This window comes from Rhinolophus sinicus, linkage group LG03 (genome assembly GCF_036562045.2).
Source record: "Rhinolophus sinicus isolate RSC01 linkage group LG03, ASM3656204v1, whole genome shotgun sequence".
Taxonomy (NCBI): Eukaryota; Metazoa; Chordata; class Mammalia; order Chiroptera; family Rhinolophidae; genus Rhinolophus; species Rhinolophus sinicus.
The window spans coordinates 23,747,493-23,770,576 of record NC_133753.1 but is presented as its reverse complement, the minus strand read 5'-3'; the positions used below and the strand labels follow the sequence as shown (position 1 = coordinate 23,770,576).

Here is a 23,084-nt window from a genome sequence, read left to right as displayed (position 1 = left end):
TTTGGTACCTTCCCAATACCACTACAGCTTCTTTTTTAACAGAACGAGAGTGGAACGCTAAGAACACTGTGAAAGTGGGTGTTTTAACCAGTTTTTGCTTTGTCTCATTTTCATTGAAACCTTGTATTTTTCAAAATTGGAATTTGTGACACATTTGTCAAACCTAGGAAGCGTCTGACATATACTTGCTTCATGGATGACCAAACCAATCAGGAGGTTTCCAGGGCTGATGAAGCAAAATCCTGAGTATTGTTTGTATTAGTTTACTAGCACTGCCACAACAAAACACCACAGACTGTGTGACTTAAACCACAGACATTTATTTTGCAACAGTTCTGGAGGTTAGAAGTCTGAGATTGAGGTGTCAAAGTGGTTGATTTCTTCTGAGGACTCTCCTTGGCTTGTAGATGGCTGTCTTCTCCCTGTCTTCACATGTTCTTTCCTCTGTGCAGGCACATATCTCTGTCCAAATTTCCTCTTCTTATAAGGATGCTGAGGAATATTGGATTAGGACCCACCCTAATGACTTCATTTAACCTTAATTACCTCTTTAAAGGCCCTGTCTCCAAAAACGGTCACATTCTGAGGTACTGGGGGTTAGGACTTCCACAAATAGATTTGTGGGGGGACATAATTTAGCCCATAACATTGCTTTTTGTGAATTCCCTACCCAGAGAAAACAAATCACAGCAGAAACTCCAGAAAACTAAAAGTAATGAGTCTAAAACATCGTGTGAACAGCTAACAAATTGAACTTGTGGTATTTGTTCTTATTAGGTGTGCAATTTCCTGAAGAAAACTTCAGGGAAGCCATTTAAAGGAATGACTCTAAGTAACTGCTAACTTTTTCTTTCAGACCTCTTTAAATTACCTCAAAATTATCTTCCCACAGATGTTTACTGAGTAAATACCTCTTATTTTGCCAAAAATTAAGTTGACCAAAAATAAAGTACCCTACACAGAAGGTTCTAATGTGTGTTTATTAATTAGAATTGTGTACAGTTGTAATCCTTCTATCATACATACAATAATACACAGTAATATTCAAGTATATGATACTAAAATAATTTACTGACAAATTCTAATATTGAACAGAATAATTCTATCTCTATTAACAATAAAAAACAAAACCACTGAGAGTATCTTGGAAAATTTAAATTCAGGTCATTATTTCACAATTTGGAAATCTGAGTAATCCAACTTTAAGATGACTTTCTCATTGTTGAAGTTCGCTCGGTCGATGTGTGATTTGGGACTTCCTTTCGTCTCAAGCCATTCCTGCATATGACGCACTTTGGAGATGGGACCTTGCAATTGTCCTTGCACTGTGCCCTGGTCAGTGTTCTGGACCCAGCCTACCAATCCCAACTTTTTACCCTCAGCCTAAGGGAAACACAAAAACGAGAGAGAAATCCAGTGAGATTGAACAAAACAAAGAGAGACTACAATCTGTTGCCAGAACCTTGGCCTAGAATCAAGCCACTGAAACTAATTTGATATTGTCCAGAACAGTCAAAACAGAACAACACCAAGAAGAATCTCACTGCTGATTTTAATAGGAAGCGTTGGCTACTTGAGTCCATTTCCTTTTTCTACCCTATAAAATCCAGGCACTAGAATTTTTCACTATGTAGTCAATTTGGTTAAGTACTAAAGACTTCAGACGAGATCAGATACTTTCAAAAGGATTCCTTAAGGCTAACTGTTGTTAGGATACTGGGCTGTATTGTCCTTATTTTCCCTTCTCCTACTCAAGAATCTATTCGGTATGTTACATAGAAAAAGCATGAAGTTATCTGATCCTTCTCTCTGTCTTTAATTGGGACCACACTTAAACAAATCCAGATGGATACGTGTTCATTTTATCTTTAAAGATCATTAGAGAGTATTTCACAATTTCCTGGGCAACTCACTCCATTGTTCTCACTGTAGATACTGTCTAACCCATGATCTTTATATTGCATCTAAAGTCCACTTTCTGTCATCCTCCTAGAGAAGGAAAAAGCAGCTGGTGATCAGCCTCTGAACATCAAAGCTTCATGAGACTACATACTATCAGGTTTTCACTTGACTTTCCTTTTTTCGGTGTAAATAATCACACCTTTAAAGTTGAATAAGCCTATGAAGACCATCTAATCATTATAGTTGCTTTCTTAGCTGGTCCAGTGTTCTTTCCTTTAAGTCATTAAACTGTGGAATCACTGAAAAGTTGGAAAGGTACCAATGTTTTAGAGGTAATTTTATTTTTGTAAAATGTCCAAGTAAGGGTGTTATAAAGTTATTGTTAAAGTAATCTATCTAAATAGAAGGGGTTGGATTACAAAAGAAAATGGAGCTAACATGATTGAATGTTCAAATGCCAGAGGAGTGACGTAGTAAATGTGGGAAATTGTAGGAGTTCGCCAAAGAAAATGTTATGCATAGCAAAACCATGTTTGATGAGGAAATGAAGTATCTATCAAGTCATATGTTCAAAGCAAAGGCATAATGCATAATGAAGAGACTGCAATCAAATAAGTTTAAGGGACACAGAAGAAATTAAAGAATGAAGAAAAATAGGAAATACCCACAGCGTGCATTAAGTGTGGAGATGGCATAAAAAAAAAATGCAGAGAATGGATTTTGAGGAAGACGCCACATCCAACTGACTTTGTATAACAATCGTGCTCTTTTGTTTCAAATTAACCTGGGATAGTTGGCTAACCCTAGTTCTTAGTTACCTTATATGGTATCTAACTATAAGAATAATTGTACTGAGTTTTGAACATGAGGTAACAGTCAGATCTTTAAATTGCAATGTGATTTATCTGAATTTCTTTATCCTAACACTTGTCTTTTCAACAAAACACTCCCAAGTTTGACTAGTGTTGAGAACAGTAATTTCCTACAGGTTTTATTTGAGTACTCTATTCTGTTCTTATTTTTTAAATGATAGCATAATGTTGCTGACTCATGTTCAGTTTTGAAATCTAAGTAAACAATGTTTTTTCCTAAGGAAATTCCAAAAAGATAATTCTCCCTAATAATCATATTCTGGCAACATTTTAAGGAATATAATCACCAACTCTAGTCTCAATCTAAAAAGAAGTCCCCTCCTGGGGTGGGGGGGCGGTTTTCACTTTGTGAAGGGTGTAAATGTCTATTGCATTGCTTTGTACACCTGAAACTTTAAAAAAAAAAAAAGAGCTGAGGAGCTGTTATGCTTCCTCCTTTCCAATAATAATAATATAAATAAATGAATAAAAAGAAAGTCCCCTCAAATCAACAGGAAACTAGAAAAAGAGCAAACCAAACCCAAACACACACACACACCCACACCCTGATTTCAAAATTTACTACAAAGCTACAGTAATCAAGACAATGTGGTACTGCCATAAGGCTAGACATAAAGATCAATGGAATAGAATTGGAGTCCAGAAATAAACCCTTACATCTATGGTCAATTGATTTTTGACAAGAGTGGTATGACGATTCAATGGTGAAAATAATAGTGTTTTTAACAAATGGTGGTGGGACAACTGGATATCCACATGCTTTAAAAGTGTAAAATTGGACTCCTTACTTCACACCACAAAAAAAATTAAATTAAATCAAAGATCTAAAGCTAAGAGCTTGAACTACAAAACCCTTAGCAGAAACTTTTAGAAGAAAACATAAGCATGAACCCTCATGACCTTGGATTAAGCAAAGGTTTCTTAGGTATAACACTAAAATCACAAGCAACAAAAGAAAAAATAGATAAGTTAGACTTCATCAATATTAAAAATTTGGGGGCTTCAAAGTTTTCATCAAAAAAGTAAAAAACAAAATCCTCAGACTAGGAGAAGTATTTGCAAATAATATACGTAATAAGGGACTAGTATCCAGAATATATAAAAACTTCTTATAATTCAACAGTAAGACAACTCAATTAAAAAATGGGCGGGGGGGCCGGCCCGGTGGCTCAGGCGGTTAGAGCTCCATGCTCCTAACTCCGAAGGCTGCCGGTTGGATTCCCACATGGGCCAGTGGGCTCTCAACCACAAGGTTGTCAGTTCAATTCCTCCAGTCCCGCAAGGGATGGCGGGCAGCGCCCCCTGCAACTAAGATTGAACATAGCACCTTGAGCTGAGCTGCCGCTGAGCTGCCGCTGAGCTCCCGCTGAGCTCCCGGATGGCTCAGTTGGTTGGAATGCATCCTCTCAACCACAAGGTTGCCGGTTCGTGCAAGGGATGGTGGGCTGTGCCCCCTGCAACTAGAAAATGGCAACTGGACCTGGAGCTGAGCTGCACCCTCCACAACTAAGATTGAAAGGACAACAACTTGAAGCTGAATGACACCCTGCACAACTAAGATTGAAAGGACAACAACTTGACTTGGAAAAAAGAAGTCCTGGAAGTACACACTGTTCCCCAATAAAGTCCTGTTCCCCTTCCCAACAACAACAAAAAGAAATCTTTAAAAAAAAAAAAAAAATGGGCAGGGGCCGGGCCAGTGGCTCAAACGGTTAGAGCTCCGTGCTCCTAACTCCGATGGCTGCCGGTTCGATTCCCACATGGGCCAGTGCACTCTCAACCTCAAGGTTGCCGGTTCAATTCCTCGAGTCCCGCAAGGGATGGTGGACAGTGCCCCCTGTAACTAAGATTGAACACAGCACCTTGAGCTGAGCTGCCTCCCGGATGGCTCAGTTGGTTGGAGCGTGGGCTCTCAACCACAAGGTCGCCAGTTTGATTCCTCGAGTCCCACAAGGGATGGTGGGCCGCACCCCATGCAACTAGCAACAGCAACTGGACCTGGAGCTGAGCTGTGCCCTCCATAACTAAGACTGAAAGGACAACAACTTGACTTGGGGGAAAAAAAAAGTCCTGGAAGTATACACTGTTCCCCAATAAAGTCCTGTTCCCCTTCCCCAATAAAATCTTAAAAAAAAAAATGGGCAAAGGATTTGAATAGGTTTTATTTGTGTACTCTCGATTCTGTTCTTATTTTTTAATTAATAGCATAGTTGCTGACTCACATTCAGTTTTGAATATCTGTCTAAACAAGTAAACAGTGTTTTTTCCTAAGAAAATTTCTCCATAGAAGGTATATAATATCTTTTTTTTTCATGTGCCAATAAGCACATGAAAAAATATTCAACATCATTAGTCATGAGGGGAAGGCAAACAAAACCACAATGAGGGTATATACATACACTGGAATATTATTCAGCTTTGAAAAAGGAAATTCAGACAGATGCTACAACCCGTCTGATCCTTGAGGACATTATGCTAATGAAATAAGGCAGTCACAAAAGGACAAACACTGCATTATTCCACTTATATGAGGTACCTAGAGTAGTCAAATTCACACAGACAGAAAGTAGAACTGTAATTGCCTGGGGCTGAAGGGAATTAGAGTTATTTAATGGGTACAGAGTTTCAGTTTTGCAAGATGAAAATAGTTCTGTGGATGGATAGTGGTGATGGTAGCACAACATATGTGAATGTACTTACGGTCACTAAACTGTACACTAAAAATGGTTAAAATGATAAATTCCACATTATACATACTTTACCACTTTTTAAAAAGTGTATTATATAGTTTCCATATTATTTGGGGATTTTCCAGTTATCTTTCTGTTATTGATTTACAGTTTAGTTCCACTGTGGTTAGAGAACATGCTTTGTCTGATATCAATCCTTTTAAATTCACTGATACCTCAAAACAAAACAAAAAACCACAATGATACCACTTCACACACATTAGGATGACTCTAATAAAAAAGACAGACAATAACAATTGTTGGGGCAGCCGGTTAGCTCAGTTGGTTAGAGCGCAGTGCTCTTAAAACCAAGGTTGCCTGTTCCATCCCCACATGGGCCACTATGAGCAGCACCCTCCACAACTAGATTGAAACAACTACTTGACCTGGAGCTGACGGGTCCTGGAAAAACACACTTAAAATAAATAAAAGAAAAAAAACACACACACAATTGTTGACAAAGATCTGGAGAAATTGGAATTCTCATACATCATTAGTGGGAATATAAAATGATGCGGTTGCTTTGGAAAATAGTTTCGCAGTTCCTCAAAAAAGTTATACATTGAGTTACCATATGACCCAGCAACCTACTCCTAGGTATATATACCCAAGGGAACTGAAAACAATGTTTGCATAAGAACAAGTACATAAATGTTCACAGCATCATTATTCATAATAGCCAAAAAGTGAAAACAATCTAAACAGCTATCAATTGATGAATGGATAAGTAAAATGTGGTACATCCATACAACGGAATGTTATTGATCCATAAAAAGGAATGGAGTACTCATATGCTACAATATGAATAAACCTTGAAAACATTATGTTAAGTGAAAGAAACCAAACACAAAAGGACACACTGTTTATGATGCCATTTACATTAAAGGTCCAGAATAGACAAATCCACAGAAACAGAAATGAGGTTAGTGATCGCCAGGGGCTGGAGGGATAAGGGGTGAGTGCTAATAGGTATGTGGTTTCTTATGGGGGTGATGAAATGTTCTGGAATTAGTGCACAACGTTGTGAATATACTAAAACCCACTGAAATTGACACTTTAAAAAGGTGAATTGTATGGGATGAATTGGGATTCATTTTATGGGATTGAATTATATTTCAACTTAAAAACAAAAAAGTCCCTTCAAGTATTCTCATCACTCATTCTAGGAGTGACGTAATTTCATTAAGAGGCTAGGTGATACCAACATGCAAACAGACTGTAGTAATACAAAACAATTGTTAAAATGACCATATATATTTACATTATTATATGTAGAAAGAATAAGCTACAAGTCTAGTTAAGAGGGAAAAAATGGCATTTTCCTTGGAGTTTTCCAAATCAATATTTGTTTTTCTGCTTTTTTTTTTGTACTGTCTCTAAATTGGGGGTCGGGGGTGGGGAGAGTAGAGAAAGATGGGCTACATTACCATCTGGTCCTTTTCCCTCAACAACTTTAATCTTTGAAGCTGTCACCTCCATTTACTATATCACATGAACTTATTTTGCATAATTGGTAGCAAAACCAACTGCAACATAGCTCTTTTGCTATGATTTTCATCAATTCTTGTTTTCAACAGCCACTTCTTATATGAGTGTGAAACAGGAGGAAAAGATTTGTAAGAAATTGGAAAAAAGAGGTAGTGACATTTAACATTCATATTTCAAAGACTCGGGTTGAATTTTAAGTACCACAGTCCCAGGAATGTGACACTTGGAGAGTTCTGCAGTCTTAACTCATTATCTTTGAGGTTGCAGACACTTGGCAGACATTAGCTCAGATACTCCCCTAGAGAAGACAAAAGGGAAATTGAGATTGCATTTGTGTGTGCATGTTGAAGGAAGATTAACGACATTAAGCCAGAGGTAGAGGCTGTTAATAGTGTGTCATCCCTTCAATCACTCCCTAGTCCTCTAGTTGGAACACCAGGCTCCAAGTTCAGAGTTACCATTACTGATCCTGGAATGGATTAAGTATTTTCATCAGAAAAGCTGCAGCTGGAAAAGGCAGTTCTTCTTTCAAAGTCAAAATGAGTAGAAATGTATTAATTGGGGGAAAGGGGATGAGGGAGGTTGAAGAAGAGAAAGAGTTCTGAAGAAAATGCAGCAGCTATAGAGGAAGCAATTACATAAATGTCATGAGTTCATCTAAACACCATCTTCTTGACCATCACTAGTTTTTCTGCAAGAATTATAACTTGATTTGATGATACCATAACAGGGCGAACTGGGGCAGCCCTCTAATCCCCTTTGGAAGACAGAGAAGCTTATTAATATGTGTCTAGGTACTCAAGTACCACTGTTAGAAGAGACCAAAAATAACAGCATTGTATTTTAGCCAAAGCATTTTCATACCCATTGCTCTACAAACCACCTCTTTGCCATGCAGCTACCAAACAGCCAGCTTCTCCCAATGCACATCTGTCAGGAAATAACTTAGGCATGTCCCCAAAGTCTATAGGCCACATACCTGAGTGTACTTGCGGAAAAACACCCCTTGCACCTTCCCAAAGATTTCATAATCCACAGATATTAGGGTGTCCCCGTCTGCCATACTCATGCTCAAACCTGTCAGAAACCAGAAAAGCAGAAAAGGAAACAGGACTCATTATCCTATGTCAGGAACCCCAATCCTGAGGCAGAAAGGGCCACATCCACACTTCTTAACCACTGCGACCTCTCCCTGACTTAAGGTCCCCGAACTCCAGAGTACGCTGGTGGACACGCGTAAGAGAGGGTGTGTGAATAACAGGGAGACACCTGGGCAAGTGAGCTTCGGGTCGCGACTGCCCACAGAGGCCTCTTTTGAGACAATTACCTGTTTAGCCAAATACCTCCCGACACCAGTCCTGCTCCCTCTCCATCCCTTCCTCTTCCCACGGACCTGGCTTTCACGTGGCCGCCAGAATCTCCTTCTAGTAACATTTTAGGGCCAATTGAACTGATAGGCATGCCCCGGGCCCCGTCCTACGCTCACCCTCTCGGTCCGGCACAACACCCCGACCACCACCACAACGGTTCTCCTAGGCGCGTAACCGCCGCGCCCGGAAGCTCAGGGCGCGGTTCCTCCTTCGCTGTTTCACATGCCCATCACGTCTGCTGACCAATCAGGGACGGCAGAGTCTGCCGAGAGCCCGCCCAGAGGGTGGGATTTCGAGGCCGGTTGTCTGGGACCTCTCGGGAGCCTAGGGCTGGGGATCTGTCCAGGAACTCTCAACTCGGATTCTACGGACCGAGCCCTCACCCTTCTCAGTCACCAAGAGCACGTCTTTTCTCATTTTTCTCATGGGGAGAAAGATACAGACGATGAAGCACTTGAGATAAACCCAATCATTCAATAAATATTTACTGAGAGCCTTCTGTGTGTCAGGCGCAGTTCTAGGTAGACATACATCAGTGAACAAAAAGGATTCTGGCCCAGAGGAGCTTAAATTCTGGAGATGGGAGACGGGCAATAAACATTAAACAGTATAAACAAATACATTGAATAGAATACATGCAACCTTGCTGCATTGACTTTTTCTTTCAGTTCTCAAATTTTAAGTCATGCCTAAGTCTGGAATTAGGAGCAGCGGGGATAAGTGTGTAAGAGGTCCTAGGGGTGGTTATTTCTCTTTCTGTGCTTCTCGAAGCTGCTCACCAGAGTTTATCTTATTAAGAATATTCCAAATAACGCTTATCTAAATCAATCAATCCCAAGCACAAACAAAATAACCCATGGCTCCAGAATCACAATTGAATCAATCAATGTAAGCCAAATGACCAAATTGCATAAATTTCTTTTGGGCAAAGGGAATTGTCAAGGGGTGTTGTGCACGATGATTGTTTAAAGTAGGGTCACCTTGTAGGCATTTGAATCCAGCTACCCTTGTGATTAAGAATGTGTATGGAGGGAAACTGTGTTTACTGTTCCTCTTTGGACTGCTTGTATACATTACATCCCTTCATGATGTAAGACTCCATATGTGAATATGCCACATTGGCAGACTTGGCAAGGAGAGATGGATTTGCAATGGAATCATTCCACAAGTTCCCCACTACGAAGTCAGGCTCTGGATCCTGGAAAATATAACCTTAGTGCTGGCATAGGGGTGGGGGTGGGGGGAAACTGGATTGGATGTTATGCTTGGCAATATTTGAAAATAATGCTAAACAGTGTAACTGGTTGGTGTTCTTTCTCCAAAATTCATTTAAAAAAAAACTAGTTTCTCAATAGAATTAAAGACCTATTGAGTGTCTACTATTTATGGGACACTGTAGGGTATATAAAGATCATCTGAATGATATATAATCTTTGTCCTCAAAGAGTTTTTTATTTACTGTAAGAAACAAACATGCATGCAAATAAAGACAATACAATGTACAACATGCTAATTCAGTTCCATGAACACCCATCAAGAGCTCCTCATAAGCCAGGCCTGTGCTGTAACCAGAACAGAAAATATCATGAGAGCACAAAGGAACAAAGAGATTAATTTTGACTGGGAAGATGGGGAAAACATTCTTGGAGGAAATATTATCCAGGTTACACAACCACCACTAGTAAGTGATGGAGCTGGGATTTAGTTGCAGGCAGTCTGAGCACAGAGCCCACTGCCATAAATTCTATGTCTACCACCTCCCAGTATGTGGAGCTTGGGGTAAGGTAGTACTACTGAGGTAAGAAAGTGCAATTAGTCAGGAGTGGCTAGATCAGGGGTTTTCAACCCTGGCTGCACATTAGGATCTGAGGGGAAGCTTTTAAAAATGCTGATACCCGTCACAAAAATAGGTATTGCACAAATGATCATCACAGCATTGCTCACAATGGTAAAAAAAAAAAAAAAAAAATGCTGATATACAGATGTTACCCCCAGAAATTGCCTTCCAGGTAGTGCTAAAGCACGGACAGCATGCACAGCACGCACAGCATGTGCAGCCAAGGTTGAGATTCACTGGGCTAGACTCTGGGGAGGCAGGGCTTGAAAGGTAGGCTGGACCTAATCAGGTAGGTGGAAATACCACGTCAGATTACATGTTTCAACTTTATTCTATAGGTAAAGTAGAAGCCACTGGGTAGGACAATAATATTACTATTTAGGTAATTGTTCTGGCAGCAGCATAAAGGATGGGCTTGGGAAGCAGATGTTGAAGGGAAGAACAGCAGTTAGGTGAGTGATGCATGCCGTCCCAGTAAGAAGTGAGCAAGAACTCACTTAGGGTCGTAGAAATGTAAAGGAGGGGTCATATATAAGAGACACTACAGAATAAATTCAACAGAGCCTGCTGACCAGTTAGAAGGGAGTGTGACAAAGACAGAGATGTAGAAGGTGACTGATGCTTTTAGTATGAGAGGGAACACTGAAGAAGAAGTGGGTTGGGGGAGTGGGGAGGTGATCATGAGTTTGTTTTCTGTTACTCTGAGTCTGAGGTTCCTGAGGAACTAAATGGGCAGTTGGAAATCTGAGTCTGTAACTAAGGAGAGAGAGCTAAGCCAGATACCATTTAAACATAGATGAGACCTGAAATTTCAGTATTTGGTTGAAACCATATGCAGTCTGGAACTGCATATATACGAGAAATAAGAGGGCTCTGGAGAACACCTAAATTTGGGGGACAGGTGAGGAAAAGACACAGCCCTGTAGAAGATGGAGCAAGAACACAAAAAAGAAGCCAAGAAGGCACAGGATCAAGTGAGAAGAGAGTTCCAAGGAAGTGAAAAATCAGTAATGTTAAATGAGTAGGCTGAAGAAGTAGCAGCTTTTGTCTTTGGTCATTGGAAAGTCACTGGTAGCCTGGCAGTTACATAAAGTGGAAAGGGTAGAAGCCACACCACAGTGGACTGAACAGTGAGGAGGAGATGAGGAAGTGGCGGCAGCAAATGTAAAATTTCTACTAAGAAGTCTTGAGGAACAGAGGAGAAATAAATGGGATCCTAGGGTAAGGGGCCACAGGTCAAGGGAAATGAGGTTCGTTTTGCAGGAGAAGTTAAGCATATTTTAAAACCAGAGTATAAGATTAATACAACTTGACGTTAACAAGATGGAGGGGTAAAGTCATGGAGTCCATTCCTAGAGGATGCTGAAAGGGACTAATTCAATAGAACAAATGGAAAGAGAAAGATTATTTTTCCTCAAAACACAAGATGGAAGTAAGCACTCCAGGAAATTCGGCCAGACTGGAGGGGAGCTGTGGAAGTTGACAGGCAGGCGGATTGCTGAAATAACTGGAATCTTGAGAAGAGTGGGAAATGTCTGGAACTCCATATAGGAGTCCTATAAAGAAAGCAAATAGGAAGTCAACCAGGAAAGAAAACAAGGGGGGGCCACCAAGGAATTGCTTTGTAATATGTAAAAGCTGTAATGATATATTGAAGTATTAACACCGACTACTGCTGTCTATATTATTGTCCATGTGCATGAATCTTTTAAGTAGTTATAAGGAAAAAGTCAGTTGCCGGTTCCAAACAGCTTATACAAATGAACTGAAGCATGAAGGCAAATAAACTCTTCTGATGTTAACAGGTCACAGAGTATCACTTACTGTTGAAGCCAGGCTATACTGCTTATTTTCGATCTAGTAGTTAACTTTATTATCATTACATGTGGTTGAGTCATTTTTGGGCTCTACGAAGAGACGGCCAGAGTTACCACGTGAGAGTAAGACACTATATCAAAATAATTACACTGGCTACAAAACTATCCCAGAAAGATACTGCGTAGCAAAACCTAGCCAAGTTGCTATAATTTGACCGCCAGCTCCAAACTATGGGTGAGGGAAAGCACGGAGAGACAGTGCAGCCATACCTGGGGCGCGTACGAAGCAGCCGAGCACGCTAAGCAAGACTACCAGCAGGCTCACTGCCGCTGTGTGGGCGGACATCGCAATCCTGCGGCTGAACGACTCCAGGGCACATCTAGGGGCGCCGTCTTTTGCCCGAGAAGGGCACACCACGGGGTCTGGGGTCATCGCTCTCAGAAAAATACAAGTTCTTTGATGGAGCCCCAGAAAAAGCTCTCCCGTCCCCTCCCTTGTTCCCCAAGGGCTGGGCTGGACGAAGCTGTAGAGTTGGCCGGACACCGGGTCAAGTGACACTCCGGCGCGCCTCACCTCCCTCCGGGGCGGCTCCCCACGGGTCGCGGGACTGCGCCTGTGCGTGCTTCCCCCGCGGCCACAGGCGAGAGGCGGGGCTGGGAGCGCACGCGACCCCGTTCCTCGGCAACGGGAATAACAGGGGCCAGCTGAGAGCGCCTGCGCGGCGGTCGGTTGGTTGGTAGGGGTCTGGTCAAGAAAACTAAGTCCTGGGGTTGCCCCTGAGCAGGAGTTGTCCTGGAGAGCCTCAGGTAGGCGGGAGGACGGGGAGACGTGGGGTCAGCACCTCGACCTCCCACAGGCCCGATAGACAGAAAAGCGAGGGCTTGTCCCCAAAGCAGAGTCCCCAGTGGGGCGCTCCGCCTGATCCTCCAGAACAGAACGTGACTTCCGCGTTCCGGACCTAAAACCCGCGGCGGCCAAGGCAGGTGGCCCCCGCTTCTCAGTTACCAACCCCTGGCCTTCTGAGCCGCGGGGACTCGCTGGGTGAGGGTTTGATAGCCAGGCCCCTGCTGCAGGCCCTGGGCAGCCTCTGTGCTCCTTGGAGTCAAGCATGGTTCCAGCAGGAGGGAAGCCCTGGCACTTACCTCTAGGCCGCAGTTTTCCCACCTGTAAAATGATGGGGCTGGACTTGGAATCCTGAGGTCCCTAAATTCCAGTCATGTAACTCTGAGGGAACCACTCAGTTTACGGGTGAAGGAACTGGAGCCAGAAGGGGAAGTTGCTCGTCTTGCGTCACAGGCCTGCAACCTGACTTCCAATCCCATCCAATCCAATAGCTCTTTCCCCCCACTACGGCGTGTACTGTGTATGGCAGGCGCATCCCTGTATGTGTGGCAGAGGCTGGTACTGGTGTAAAGGAAAGCGAGGTGGCAGGAACACCTGTATCACATTCGTTTTTCTATCCTCAGGACCTAACATGCACTCCCAGGACATAATCAGCGCTCACCACCTGCTTATTGAATGAGAGCTCTGGCAGACCCAGCACCACTGTCCCTAGAAAGTTTAAAGGAAAATGTGGGTAGGACAAATGTATGATAGAAACAGTTGAGTTAAGCAACCAGGGTGAACCTCAGACAAACTTCTCACATATATCTTCTCACATATATTTCATCTCTCCTAGGCTTCAGTCCAGGCCCTGAATGGCTGGTCTCCAGTTAGCTCCACCCTTGCCTGTGGGCGTTATGCTCCCATATAATAAGGCGGATGCCCCAGGGAACCCTTCCGCTAAGCAACACCACTATGAAAAAGATGGCTCTTCCCAGCAGTCCTCGATGCAGCACCTGAGGAACAATTCCCAGCAGAAGCTTTTGAGCAACAATGAGCTGGTGCTGGATAATCTGTACACTCACTCCAAATGGAATGCCTGCACCAAAGCCCAGAGCTACTACCATCCCCACTGTGCTGGAATCAGCCAGCAAGATCCAAGAAACAATCTCTGGGGCCAAGCAAAGGGTTTGTTTTACTCATCAAGCTCTCAATCCCAATACCCCAATGCACATAACCAGGAATTCATCCCCTTTACAAAGAAACGAATTGGAGTGGACCGGGCATACCCGCTGAAACCCGTATTCCATCGGAAGTCTTATAGTACACGTGAGACTGGCACTGATGGGGACCATAATGTCTCCCCCAGACCCCCTGAGCCAAGAGAGTTTTCATACAGCAGCTTGGGTTCAAGGAACTGGGTGAGTTCATCTGTGGTTGGTACTGTTGCTGCCACACAGGAGGAGAGGGCCATGGCAAACCGCCATGGGACTGAGTGGACACAGATCCAAAGACTAGAAGCTGCTGGGGAAAGTTTAGAGCAGGAAATCCGAAGAAAAGAGAACCTCCTAAGGGAAAAGCTGAAGAAGACAGAGGAGGAACTCAGAAGGATCCAGAAGGAAAAGGAACAGGCTGAGGAAAAGGAAAAAATAGAGCCACAGAGAATGACATTTCCCAGGAGGAGAGGCAAAGGTAATAGCAACACTGTGTACAAACCTATCTTCTCCCCGGAAAACAGGTCTAAGGGGGTCTTCGGTCGAGACAGGGGAGAGAATGAAACTTGGGGACAGTCTCAAGAAAATTCTAGTCCATTCCATTTTTCTGATTATGGTATACAGAAGCTCAAAAGGGAAAGACTAATGGCAAGCAATAACAAAATCCGAGCCCACGTCTCAGGGCCGTTGAAGCAGAACTTTTCTCAGCCCTCAGAAGCGCCGGGCAGTGCTTTGCCAGGATCTACAAGCCATTCTAGCTTGTCTAAGGCACTGGACTCTTCAGGTTCCAGCTGTTCCACTCAAGAGCCAGAACTTGGCAAGTGCAGCCACTGTGGACGCAAGTTTCTCTTGCTCAGGCTGGAGAGACACTCCAACGTCTGCAGCAGGATGCAGGGTTCCAAGAGGAAAGTGTTTGACTCCTCCAGGGCCCGGGCCAAGGGCACAGAACTAGAGCAGTACTTGAACTGGAAGGGACCAGCCTCAGTTAAGGTAACAGGGCCTTATGGATTTGACTTTGAGTGGGGATCATTGTAAGGGCCTGTTATATACCAGGGGTACCAAAAAAAAATGTATATACACGACTTGTATTCATCTTTTGTTATCAGTATCTATTGAGTATTACGATTTTAATACAGTTTTCTCCTTTCTTAAAATGTGTATACATTTTTGGGGCATCCTCTGTATATCATCAGATTTTTGTAAAGAAAAAAATGTAAGTGTCATGTAGGGAGAAAGTGGGAATTAACATGTATTGATTACTACTGTGTGCCAGTCACTGTGACTGGAGCTTTTCATGTGATCCTCGCCACAACCAAGTTAGGATTTCATTGTCTCTTATCAATTAAAAAAATCTAGTCTCAGAGAGGTTAACTTGGTTGAGATCACAAACAGCTTTAAATGACAGAGTCAGCATCTAAATCTGGGTCGGAATGACTCCAAAATCTAGACTTAAAAAATATATATCCTTTTGATTATAAAAGTAATACACATTTACTATAGAAAATTTAAAGACATGAAAAATATAAAGAAAAAAAGCTATTCAGCACTTCACCATCTTGAGAGAATTCCTTGCTCTTTGTTCTCTGCCACCTCCCCAGATAAGGCTCTATTACCACTCCTATAACCATATCTGCTTTTTCAAAGCTAGCTCAGTTTTGATACACCTTCTAAATAAATACATGAAACACAATTAAGTTTGGAATTCTTCCCCCAATTTGGAGTGTAAACACCTTAAAAGTTAAAGGATTTTATTTTTGATTAACATTCCTAGCTGCAGAAAAACTAGGTTGTGAAAAGGAAGGACTTCGAAATACTTTCATGGTAAGTTTAGGGGAACTTCATCGGCACACTTGGCCCATCAGATCTGGAGAAGATTGTCTAATGAATACGTCCACCATCCTATCAAGGTTATGCCGCTTGGTTTGTAAATGAGTGTTTCTCAAAGTGACAAACACTTTTTATTTCAGTAGTTTTAGTGTATATTTAAAAAATCTAACACCATGGTAAGCCCTTGATTTCTAGGAATCATGAATTTAAAGAAAAAAACAAAGTAATTAATAGTAAGGCAGATAACGTGAAAGTGGTATGCAAGTGGTCCAAGTTTGGGAAAGCCTAGACCACACGATCTCAAAGCCCCATCCAGCTCTAATCTTCTAGCATCATTCTGTTTTCATATCTTTCCAACCTTCCCGCTGCTGTGCTAACACCTCTTGTCCATTAGCTCTTTATAGTTTATGTGCTCATTTGCTGTGGCCCTTAAAAACTCACGTTTATGTGATGGCTGCTAGGAGTCATTTGCAGTTAGAATTCTTTCTTTCAGTCTAGTTTGGGAGATCACCACATGAAAGTCCTTTCCATGTTTAGGGAGAATCTCCCTGAAATCCAGTTTCCAACAAGAAGTCAACATTTTGCTCTTACAGATAATGATATGATCACCAGTTACTGTTCTTTCCTGTTTTCTTTCTGGTCAACCCCATAATCCACTGGGTATTTTCTGTCCCACTACAGCGGTTTATTTCTGGCCAGAACCTAAAAGAATCTTGTGTTTCTTAAATTCCTAAACACAGCGGTGAAGCCAAAGAATTGGATTTCTTGAGATCAGGCACCTTTGCTTTGTGGAAACTAATTTGCTTTGTGGGCCTATATTACATCGAGGACACCAAGGCGGAAAAGATCTGGATTGAGATGCACTCCCCAACTTGGAATGTCCCAAGTCTTATTCCAAAGCTCTGTGCTTTTGGAAGCTAAGTGGTTTGTGTCTCCCTCTCATTCCTCTAGTGAACTCAGAATGGGTAAATTTTCTTATGTCCTGTAATAGTCACGTAACTTTCAGTATAGTACCTCTTGTCTCTCTACTGGACCTTAAGCATTTGAACACAGGGACCCCTTTGTGATTGTGTTAATTGAATAACATTTCAATATGATGAATAATTTAAGTATAAGTATCATATAGTTGAGGAACTTTCTCCTCATTCAGTTCTGTTAAAGGTTCCTGGATGCCATCTCTAACACTGATTCTCTTGCCTTCTTGTCTGTTTCCTAAGACTCTCCTGATGGAGACTTCCTTTTCCTTCGATGACATCTCTTTCTGTCAGTCATCATTAATGGCATCAGATCACCAAACAGCTACTTACCTTCTTTCTTTTTTCTTCTTTTTAAAATTAATTTTAATCTAAATAATATTTGAATACATTTTTAAGATCATGTAGTACTAAGCGACCTATAACACGGAGCAGCAGTACCCTACCTTATCCATCTCCAGGTCCTAATCTGGCCCCCAGAGGCAGTCTTAGTTTAGTTTTGTTTGTTTTTATTGGGGAAGGGGAACAGGACTTTATTGGGGAACAGTATGCACTTCCAGGCCTTTTTTCCAAGTCAAGTTGTTGTCCTTTCAATCTCAGTTGTGGAGGGTGCTGTTCAGCTTCAAGTTGTTGGCCTCTCAGTCTTAGTTGTGGAGGGCGCAGCTCAGCTCCAGGTCCAGTTGCCGTTGCTAGTTGCAGGGGGCACAGCCCACCATCTCTTGCGGGAGTCGAACCAGCGACCTTGTGGTTGAGAAGATGCACTCCAACCAACTGAGCCATCCGGGAGCTCAGCGGCAGCTCAGCGGCAGCTCAGCTCAAGGTGCCATGTTCAATCTTAGTTGCAGCGGGCAGAGCCCACCGTCCCTTGCAGGACTCGAGGAGTTGAACCGGCAACCTTGTGGTTGAGAACCCACTGGCCCATGTGGGAATCGAACCAGCAGCCTTCGGAGTTAGGAGCATGGAGCTCTAACCGCCTGAGCCACTGGGCCAGCCCAGTCTTTAGTTTTAATAGATGACTCTTCTGGTATGCATTTCCGTATTTCTAAATAGTATTCTTATTTTCTTACTAATTTTGTACATTATCTGTTGAGTTCCTCATATTATAGATGTTGCAGATTAAGCTCTTCTTCATATCCCTTCTCCTCCTACTTTTCTCCTTCCCTTATTATCATCCTTCCATTGTAGTGCAATCACACTTTTGGGTTAAACCGGTGGTCAGCTTTTACATTATAATAACCACAAATTTTGTGCACTGATGAGTGAACAAATTCTGTCCCTGACCACATATGTACCTGGGAGTTAATAACTGATTCACGTTTTTTGTTTTTTTTTAAAGATAGATCTGTCTTTAATACTTTGAGTAACCTCCATATTGTATTCCATCCATAGTGGCTCTACATTCCCACCAACAGTGCACAGGGCTTCTGTTTTTCACACATCCTCGCCCACACTTGTTATCTCTTGTTCTTTTTTTCTTTTTTTAATTGGGGAATATTAGGGAACAGTGTGTTTCTCCAGGGCCCATCAGCTCCAAGTCATTGTCCTTCAATCTAGTTGTGGAGGGTGCAGCTCAGCTCCAAGTCCAGTTGCCGTTTTCAATTTTCAGTTGCAGGGGGTGCAGCCCACCATCCGATGTGGGAATTAAACTGGCAACCTTGTTGTTGAGAGCCCACACTCTAACCAACTGAGCCATCCAGCCACCCACCAGCGCTCAGTGGCAGCTCGTTGTCTTCAATCTAGTTATGGAAGGTGCAGCTCACTGGCCCATGTGGGAACTGAAACGGCAACCCTGTTGTTCAGAGCTTGCGTTCTAACCAACTGAGCCATCCGGCCACCCCATGATTCATGTTTTCATTTACTCGGTTTCTTACATACCTTCTCTCTATAACTTTTTTTTCCTAGATGATCTATCTGTCTGATCTGTAAAAGATTTTGCAAATGGTCAAACACCTCTCATAATCCATCAGTTTGATTTTTTAAATTCTGGAACCCTCCCTTTAACCATTGTTTTTCCTCCTGCTTCAGTCTGGACTGGTTATTCTCTGGGCTTGGTGCACACCTGTTGTCTTGGGACCTCTCTTTGCTTCGCCTCTGTGTTGGGTGTCCTGTTTTCAACATCTCGTGTCTTCCTTTCTCTTGCTTTACTCCTTGTTTTGTGGAAGTTTACTAAGAAAGATGCACAGGAGGCATGTTTTTGTTTTGGGATGAATGAAAATATCTATATAATACCCTAATATTTAATTGATGATTTGGCCAGGTACAGAATTCTTGGTGGAAAATTATTTCGTCAGCACTTTTGAATCCTTTTCCTGTTAGCTTTTATATTCAATGTTATTGTTGAGAAATCTGATGCTATTTTGATTCCTGCTCCATTGTATCAAACCATTTTGTTTTTTTCTAAAAGCTTACCAGATTCTCTCTGTATTCTGAAATCCTGAAATTTTACAATGATTATGTTGGACACTTGGTAGGCTGTTTCAATATCAAGAGTAAGTTACCTTTAACTCTAGGAATGTTTATAGTATTATTAAATAATTTCCTCCTCTTGCCTTCTATGTTTTTTTGGAATGTATGTTGGTCGGTGTTGGACTTCCTGGGTTGACTAATTTTTTAACATTTGCTTTTCTACTTTCCATCTTGACCTTTTTTCCCATTCTGAGTTATTTTCTTGCTATTACTTCACATTTCTATTTTTATTTTTAGCTATCAAAGTTTTAATTTATAATAGTTCTTTCTGGTTCTTTGGCTGTTTCTTTCTCATTATATATATATTCTTCTTGTTTTATGGACACAATCTCTTCTAATACTCCTTTGTTGATGTTATGGTTTTTCACTAAAAAAATCTTCTGCTACCTGCCTTGTTGCTGCTTCCTGAGTGTGTGTGTGTGTGTGTGTTTTGGTCTCTCTCCTTAGAGCTTTACACAAATATCTGGTGATACTTGGCTGTCCATTCATATTTAAGCTTAAGTGAGGCTTGTTGACTAAGGGTCTTCATATTAGGGTTATCAAAGAGAGTCTTTCAATAGGGGTCCCCCAGAACCAGTGTCTGATGGCTTTTCTCTCGCCTGCTTGATGCATCCAGAGAACCCTTCAGTCTCCTAACAGGGTGCCAATGTGCTTGGTACTCTAGGAGAAGAGGGGGGAAAGAGGGACAGCCCCACAATTCATCACGAAGGCTAACCCTTTTCTTCACTGTGCCTGGATTTCCTGAGTCTGAAACCTGTCTGGTTCAATTTCTCCAGAGAATAAACTCCTGTTCTCCTGTGAGGGAGCTGGAAGTATTGGATACTTGGATGTGCAAGTTGGGGTAGGAAGCCCTGGGATCCCACTTACTTTTCAGCCCTGTGCCTCCCCCCTTTCCACTACCTTGTACTTCCACTGAGCCTCTCAAAGGTTCTGCTGGGGAAAATGGCTTGCTTCTCCCTTTGCAGGCCTCTAGTTTAAGTTACCACCACGCTGGCAAGTTAGTTATTACTGTTGCTCCATGCCTGTTCTCTTTGACCTTGTGGATTAACACCCTTTTTATTTCCTTACTGTTATTCTAATGGAGACTCAGGCGATGAGATAAATGCCAGCTTGAATGATCAGTCTTCCTTCTATTTAAAGGCTGAACCTCCTCGGAAGAGCAACTGGAGACAGAAGCATGAATCTTTCATACGTACCCTCCGTCAGGCTCGAGAGGTCCAGCAGGTAATTGCCAAAGGTGGCAACCACTCAGACTTGCCTCCCATCCTGCCTGCAGAAAATCCAGACTATATTCAGTGTCCTCACTGTAGCCGCCACTTTGCTCCTAAGGTGGCTGAGAGGCACATTCCCAAGTGTAAGACCATCAAGAACCGCCCTCCACCCCCAAGGAAGCATTGCCGTTGAGCAGACAACAGCGGAAACCTCAGTAGTTCAGAAAGCTCTGCTTCTCTTCAGCAGGAAATGGGAGACTTTGATGTTAATGCAGAAGCAACGAAAACTTGCCACATCTCCCAGATCTGTCTGCAGAGCTGAAATCAGTGGCGAGACCCACTGCTAAGCATCAGGGGGCAAAAAGGAAGCCTCGGCTTCCCACCAAATGACCACCTTGGGCTGGTGTGCCTTATGTTATTGCCTAAGTGATGGGTGAAGACACTGAGGAGTAGCAAGCAGGCCACATTAAAACGCTCTTCTCACAAGCTCACTTGTGGTTAGTGCTAGTTAAGTACCTGCCTTTGCTCTGCCCTCTTGCCACTGGCTTTGCATGTTTGTCTGATTCCTCTTAACTCTTCTTGCTCCTGCAAGAAGTTGACTCATTAGGATGTTTGTGTCAGGATCACCGTCCCTCAGATGGGTATCCTCTATAAAAGATAATACGATTTTGTTGTAAGGCAAATGGAAGCTTATCCTTGACCTCCCTGGTGCATGGTCCTGGCCAAAAGCCAACACAAGTATGTGAGGTTAGGGTGCCAGTATATCCTACACCCTCCCTATGGTGTACCGTGTAACAAAGGGAACCCTCATGGTATCTACTTCACAGGGTAGGGATGGGACAAATGACACTATGTATCTCTGTAGTTTCTTTTCTAATGTCAAAGAAAGGGAAGAAACTTGTTTCACCTATTGCTAGCACTCTGCTTTCAAATTAGGTTGGTAGGTTGGTTGGATGGCTTTTTAAATGAGGCAGCAAAATGTACCATCAAAGCAAGCTGGGACATTGCCGTGTCACATGTCCCTGGCTGATTATACCACAGTAAACTTCTACTTTAGAAAGTAAACTTTGAAGGAAAAGACACCAGATCTTTTGAATTTTCTCTATGCAGAATCATGCCTAGTGCAAGTAATCTTTATAATTAGGCCGTCAATTAGGTGGGTTTTAGAGATTTAAAATTAAATAATAAAATGAGTGAGTCCTAGACTTGTCAGATGGGATCAGTGTTAAGGTAGTATCTGAAGGGGATGCTATCAGTTCTCATAGGATGAAGCTAGCATAACAGAGCTGAAACACTAGTAGGGTTATTGTCCTGAGAGCATTACTCAAATTGTTAGTTTAACATACTGGAAAAAATCACCCAACCTGGTCTGGGCAAAGGGGACTGGGCAGAAACAAAACCATGTTTTACTAAACAAAAGATGGCCACTCTTCTTCCATTTCTTCTGTAGCTTCTGCTAAATGGCTCAGCTAACAGACCCGACCAATTTGAAATGTGGAGTTAAGGCTTTAGCTGTGAAGCTGCAGGACACTAGGCTGAAAAAACACTTTAAAAAAAAACACCCAGCATATATTGAATTGCTTTACGCTCTTCTTATTGCAAAGAAAAAAAGAGTTCTCACATAACAGGGCTTTTACTTGGCCACTCAAAGAAAGCTCACACAGACACAGTGGATATTTAACCCAATATATACACTCCCCAGGCAAGTTTAATGAGGTATACACTGTTTCACACTTGATGGTAAAAACAATAGATGGCAAGAATGACCTGTGGCCAAGGTCACAAAGTGGTAGCGTGGACTGCTTTGCCTCACAGGTGTTTTATTTGGCTGGCACAGCACCCAAAATACAATCTGGCATTTTAAAATTGGGATATGGAGCATCTCTTAAAAATCTGGAAGTTCTGGAAACACCAGGCCAGCAACCCTGCATAGCACTGAGTGAGGTTCAGGAGCAGTTGCTCTGTCAGACCGGGGGAGCATTCAGAGCACTGCAGCCCCACCTGTCCGGCTTCACTTATGTGCCTCATCTGCCTGGCCCCCATGGGCACTTGGGTTTGGGATCCCCGGATGATGTTATTAAGGTCACAGATCAGGGCCCTCCAGGGAAAACAAATGTGTGTGGGGGGTGGGGAGCAGGGGGGAGTGCTTTCTACAGACACAGGAAGCAGTCATTCATTCTTATGCTGCTAGAGAAATAAAATAGTGTCTTAGCGTTCCCTTTGATCTCAACATGCTTAGGTCTTGATTATATCAGGAATATCTGTTAGTCTTCTAAATTTAGCTTGATCTTATCTTTGGAAAGAGGTTAGAAACCTTTTTCTAAGTTTCTTCCTGGATAGCAGAAGATGATGGTGGATAAATAAATGCTGCTTGTTAATATCCATGAATTATATACTACTTTATCCAAGAACCTTTAGTGCAAGTAAATGTTATAAATTTTAAAGTTCAGAAGGTTAAGCAGTGGGGAAAATCTCATGGTGAAACTCACTTAATTTAGAAGCGTAGCTGACACAGTGCTTCGTAACAGCGGGTGTATTTCATGTAGCACAGTAC

At 42.3% G+C, this 23,084-nt stretch overlaps 2 protein-coding genes across 6 annotated transcripts; one reads left to right on the top strand and one right to left on the bottom strand.

Annotated features, from left to right (window-relative positions):
- Positions 1 to 961: 961 nt before the first annotated feature.
- On the bottom strand, positions 962 to 13,252 carry ACYP1 (acylphosphatase 1). 5 transcript variants are annotated; one of them, XM_074327203.1, is made up of 3 exons: positions 13,159 to 13,252; positions 7,971 to 8,068; positions 962 to 1,383 (listed from the first exon to the last, which is right to left on the bottom strand). In XM_074327203.1, the coding sequence occupies exons 2-3, from the start codon at positions 8,058 to 8,060 to the stop codon at positions 1,168 to 1,170; spliced, it is 306 nt and encodes a 101-aa protein (XP_074183304.1). In that variant the 5' UTR covers positions 8,061 to 8,068; positions 13,159 to 13,252; the 3' UTR covers positions 962 to 1,167. The 5 variants fall into 5 exon arrangements, with proteins under 5 accessions (XP_074183304.1, XP_019589257.2, XP_019589258.2 ...); XM_019733698.2 differs by lacking the exon at positions 13,159 to 13,252 and adding an exon at positions 12,286 to 12,459; XM_019733699.2 differs by lacking the exon at positions 13,159 to 13,252 and adding an exon at positions 8,478 to 8,597.
- Positions 12,694 to 22,059, top strand: ZC2HC1C (zinc finger C2HC-type containing 1C). The gene is made up of 3 exons (XM_019733566.2): positions 12,694 to 12,822; positions 13,695 to 15,042; positions 20,460 to 22,059. Exons 2-3 carry the CDS (start codon positions 13,714 to 13,716, stop codon positions 20,721 to 20,723), a joined length of 1,593 nt encoding a protein of 530 aa, XP_019589125.2. The 5' UTR covers positions 12,694 to 12,822; positions 13,695 to 13,713; the 3' UTR covers positions 20,724 to 22,059.
- Positions 22,060 to 23,084: the final 1,025 nt, after the last annotated feature.

Coding starts and splice junctions, on each gene's coding strand:
- ZC2HC1C (XM_019733566.2), top strand. CDS start 13,714: ATGGCTGGTCTCCAGTTAGCTCCACCCTTGCCTGTGGGCGTTATGCTC. Junction 15,043..20,459: donor AGGGACCAGCCTCAGTTAAG/GTAACAGGGCCT, acceptor TTCTATTTAAAG/GCTGAACCTCCTCGGAAGAG.
- ACYP1 (XM_019733698.2), bottom strand. CDS start 12,448: ATGACCCCAGACCCCGTGGTGTGCCCTTCTCGGGCAAAAGACGGCGCC. Junction 8,069..12,285: donor CTGCTTCGTACGCGCCCCAG/GTATGGCTGCAC, acceptor GGTTTCTGACAG/GTTTGAGCATGAGTATGGCA. Junction 1,384..7,970: donor TTTTCCGCAAGTACACTCAG/GTATGTGGCCTA, acceptor TGTTTCCCTTAG/GCTGAGGGTAAAAAGTTGGG.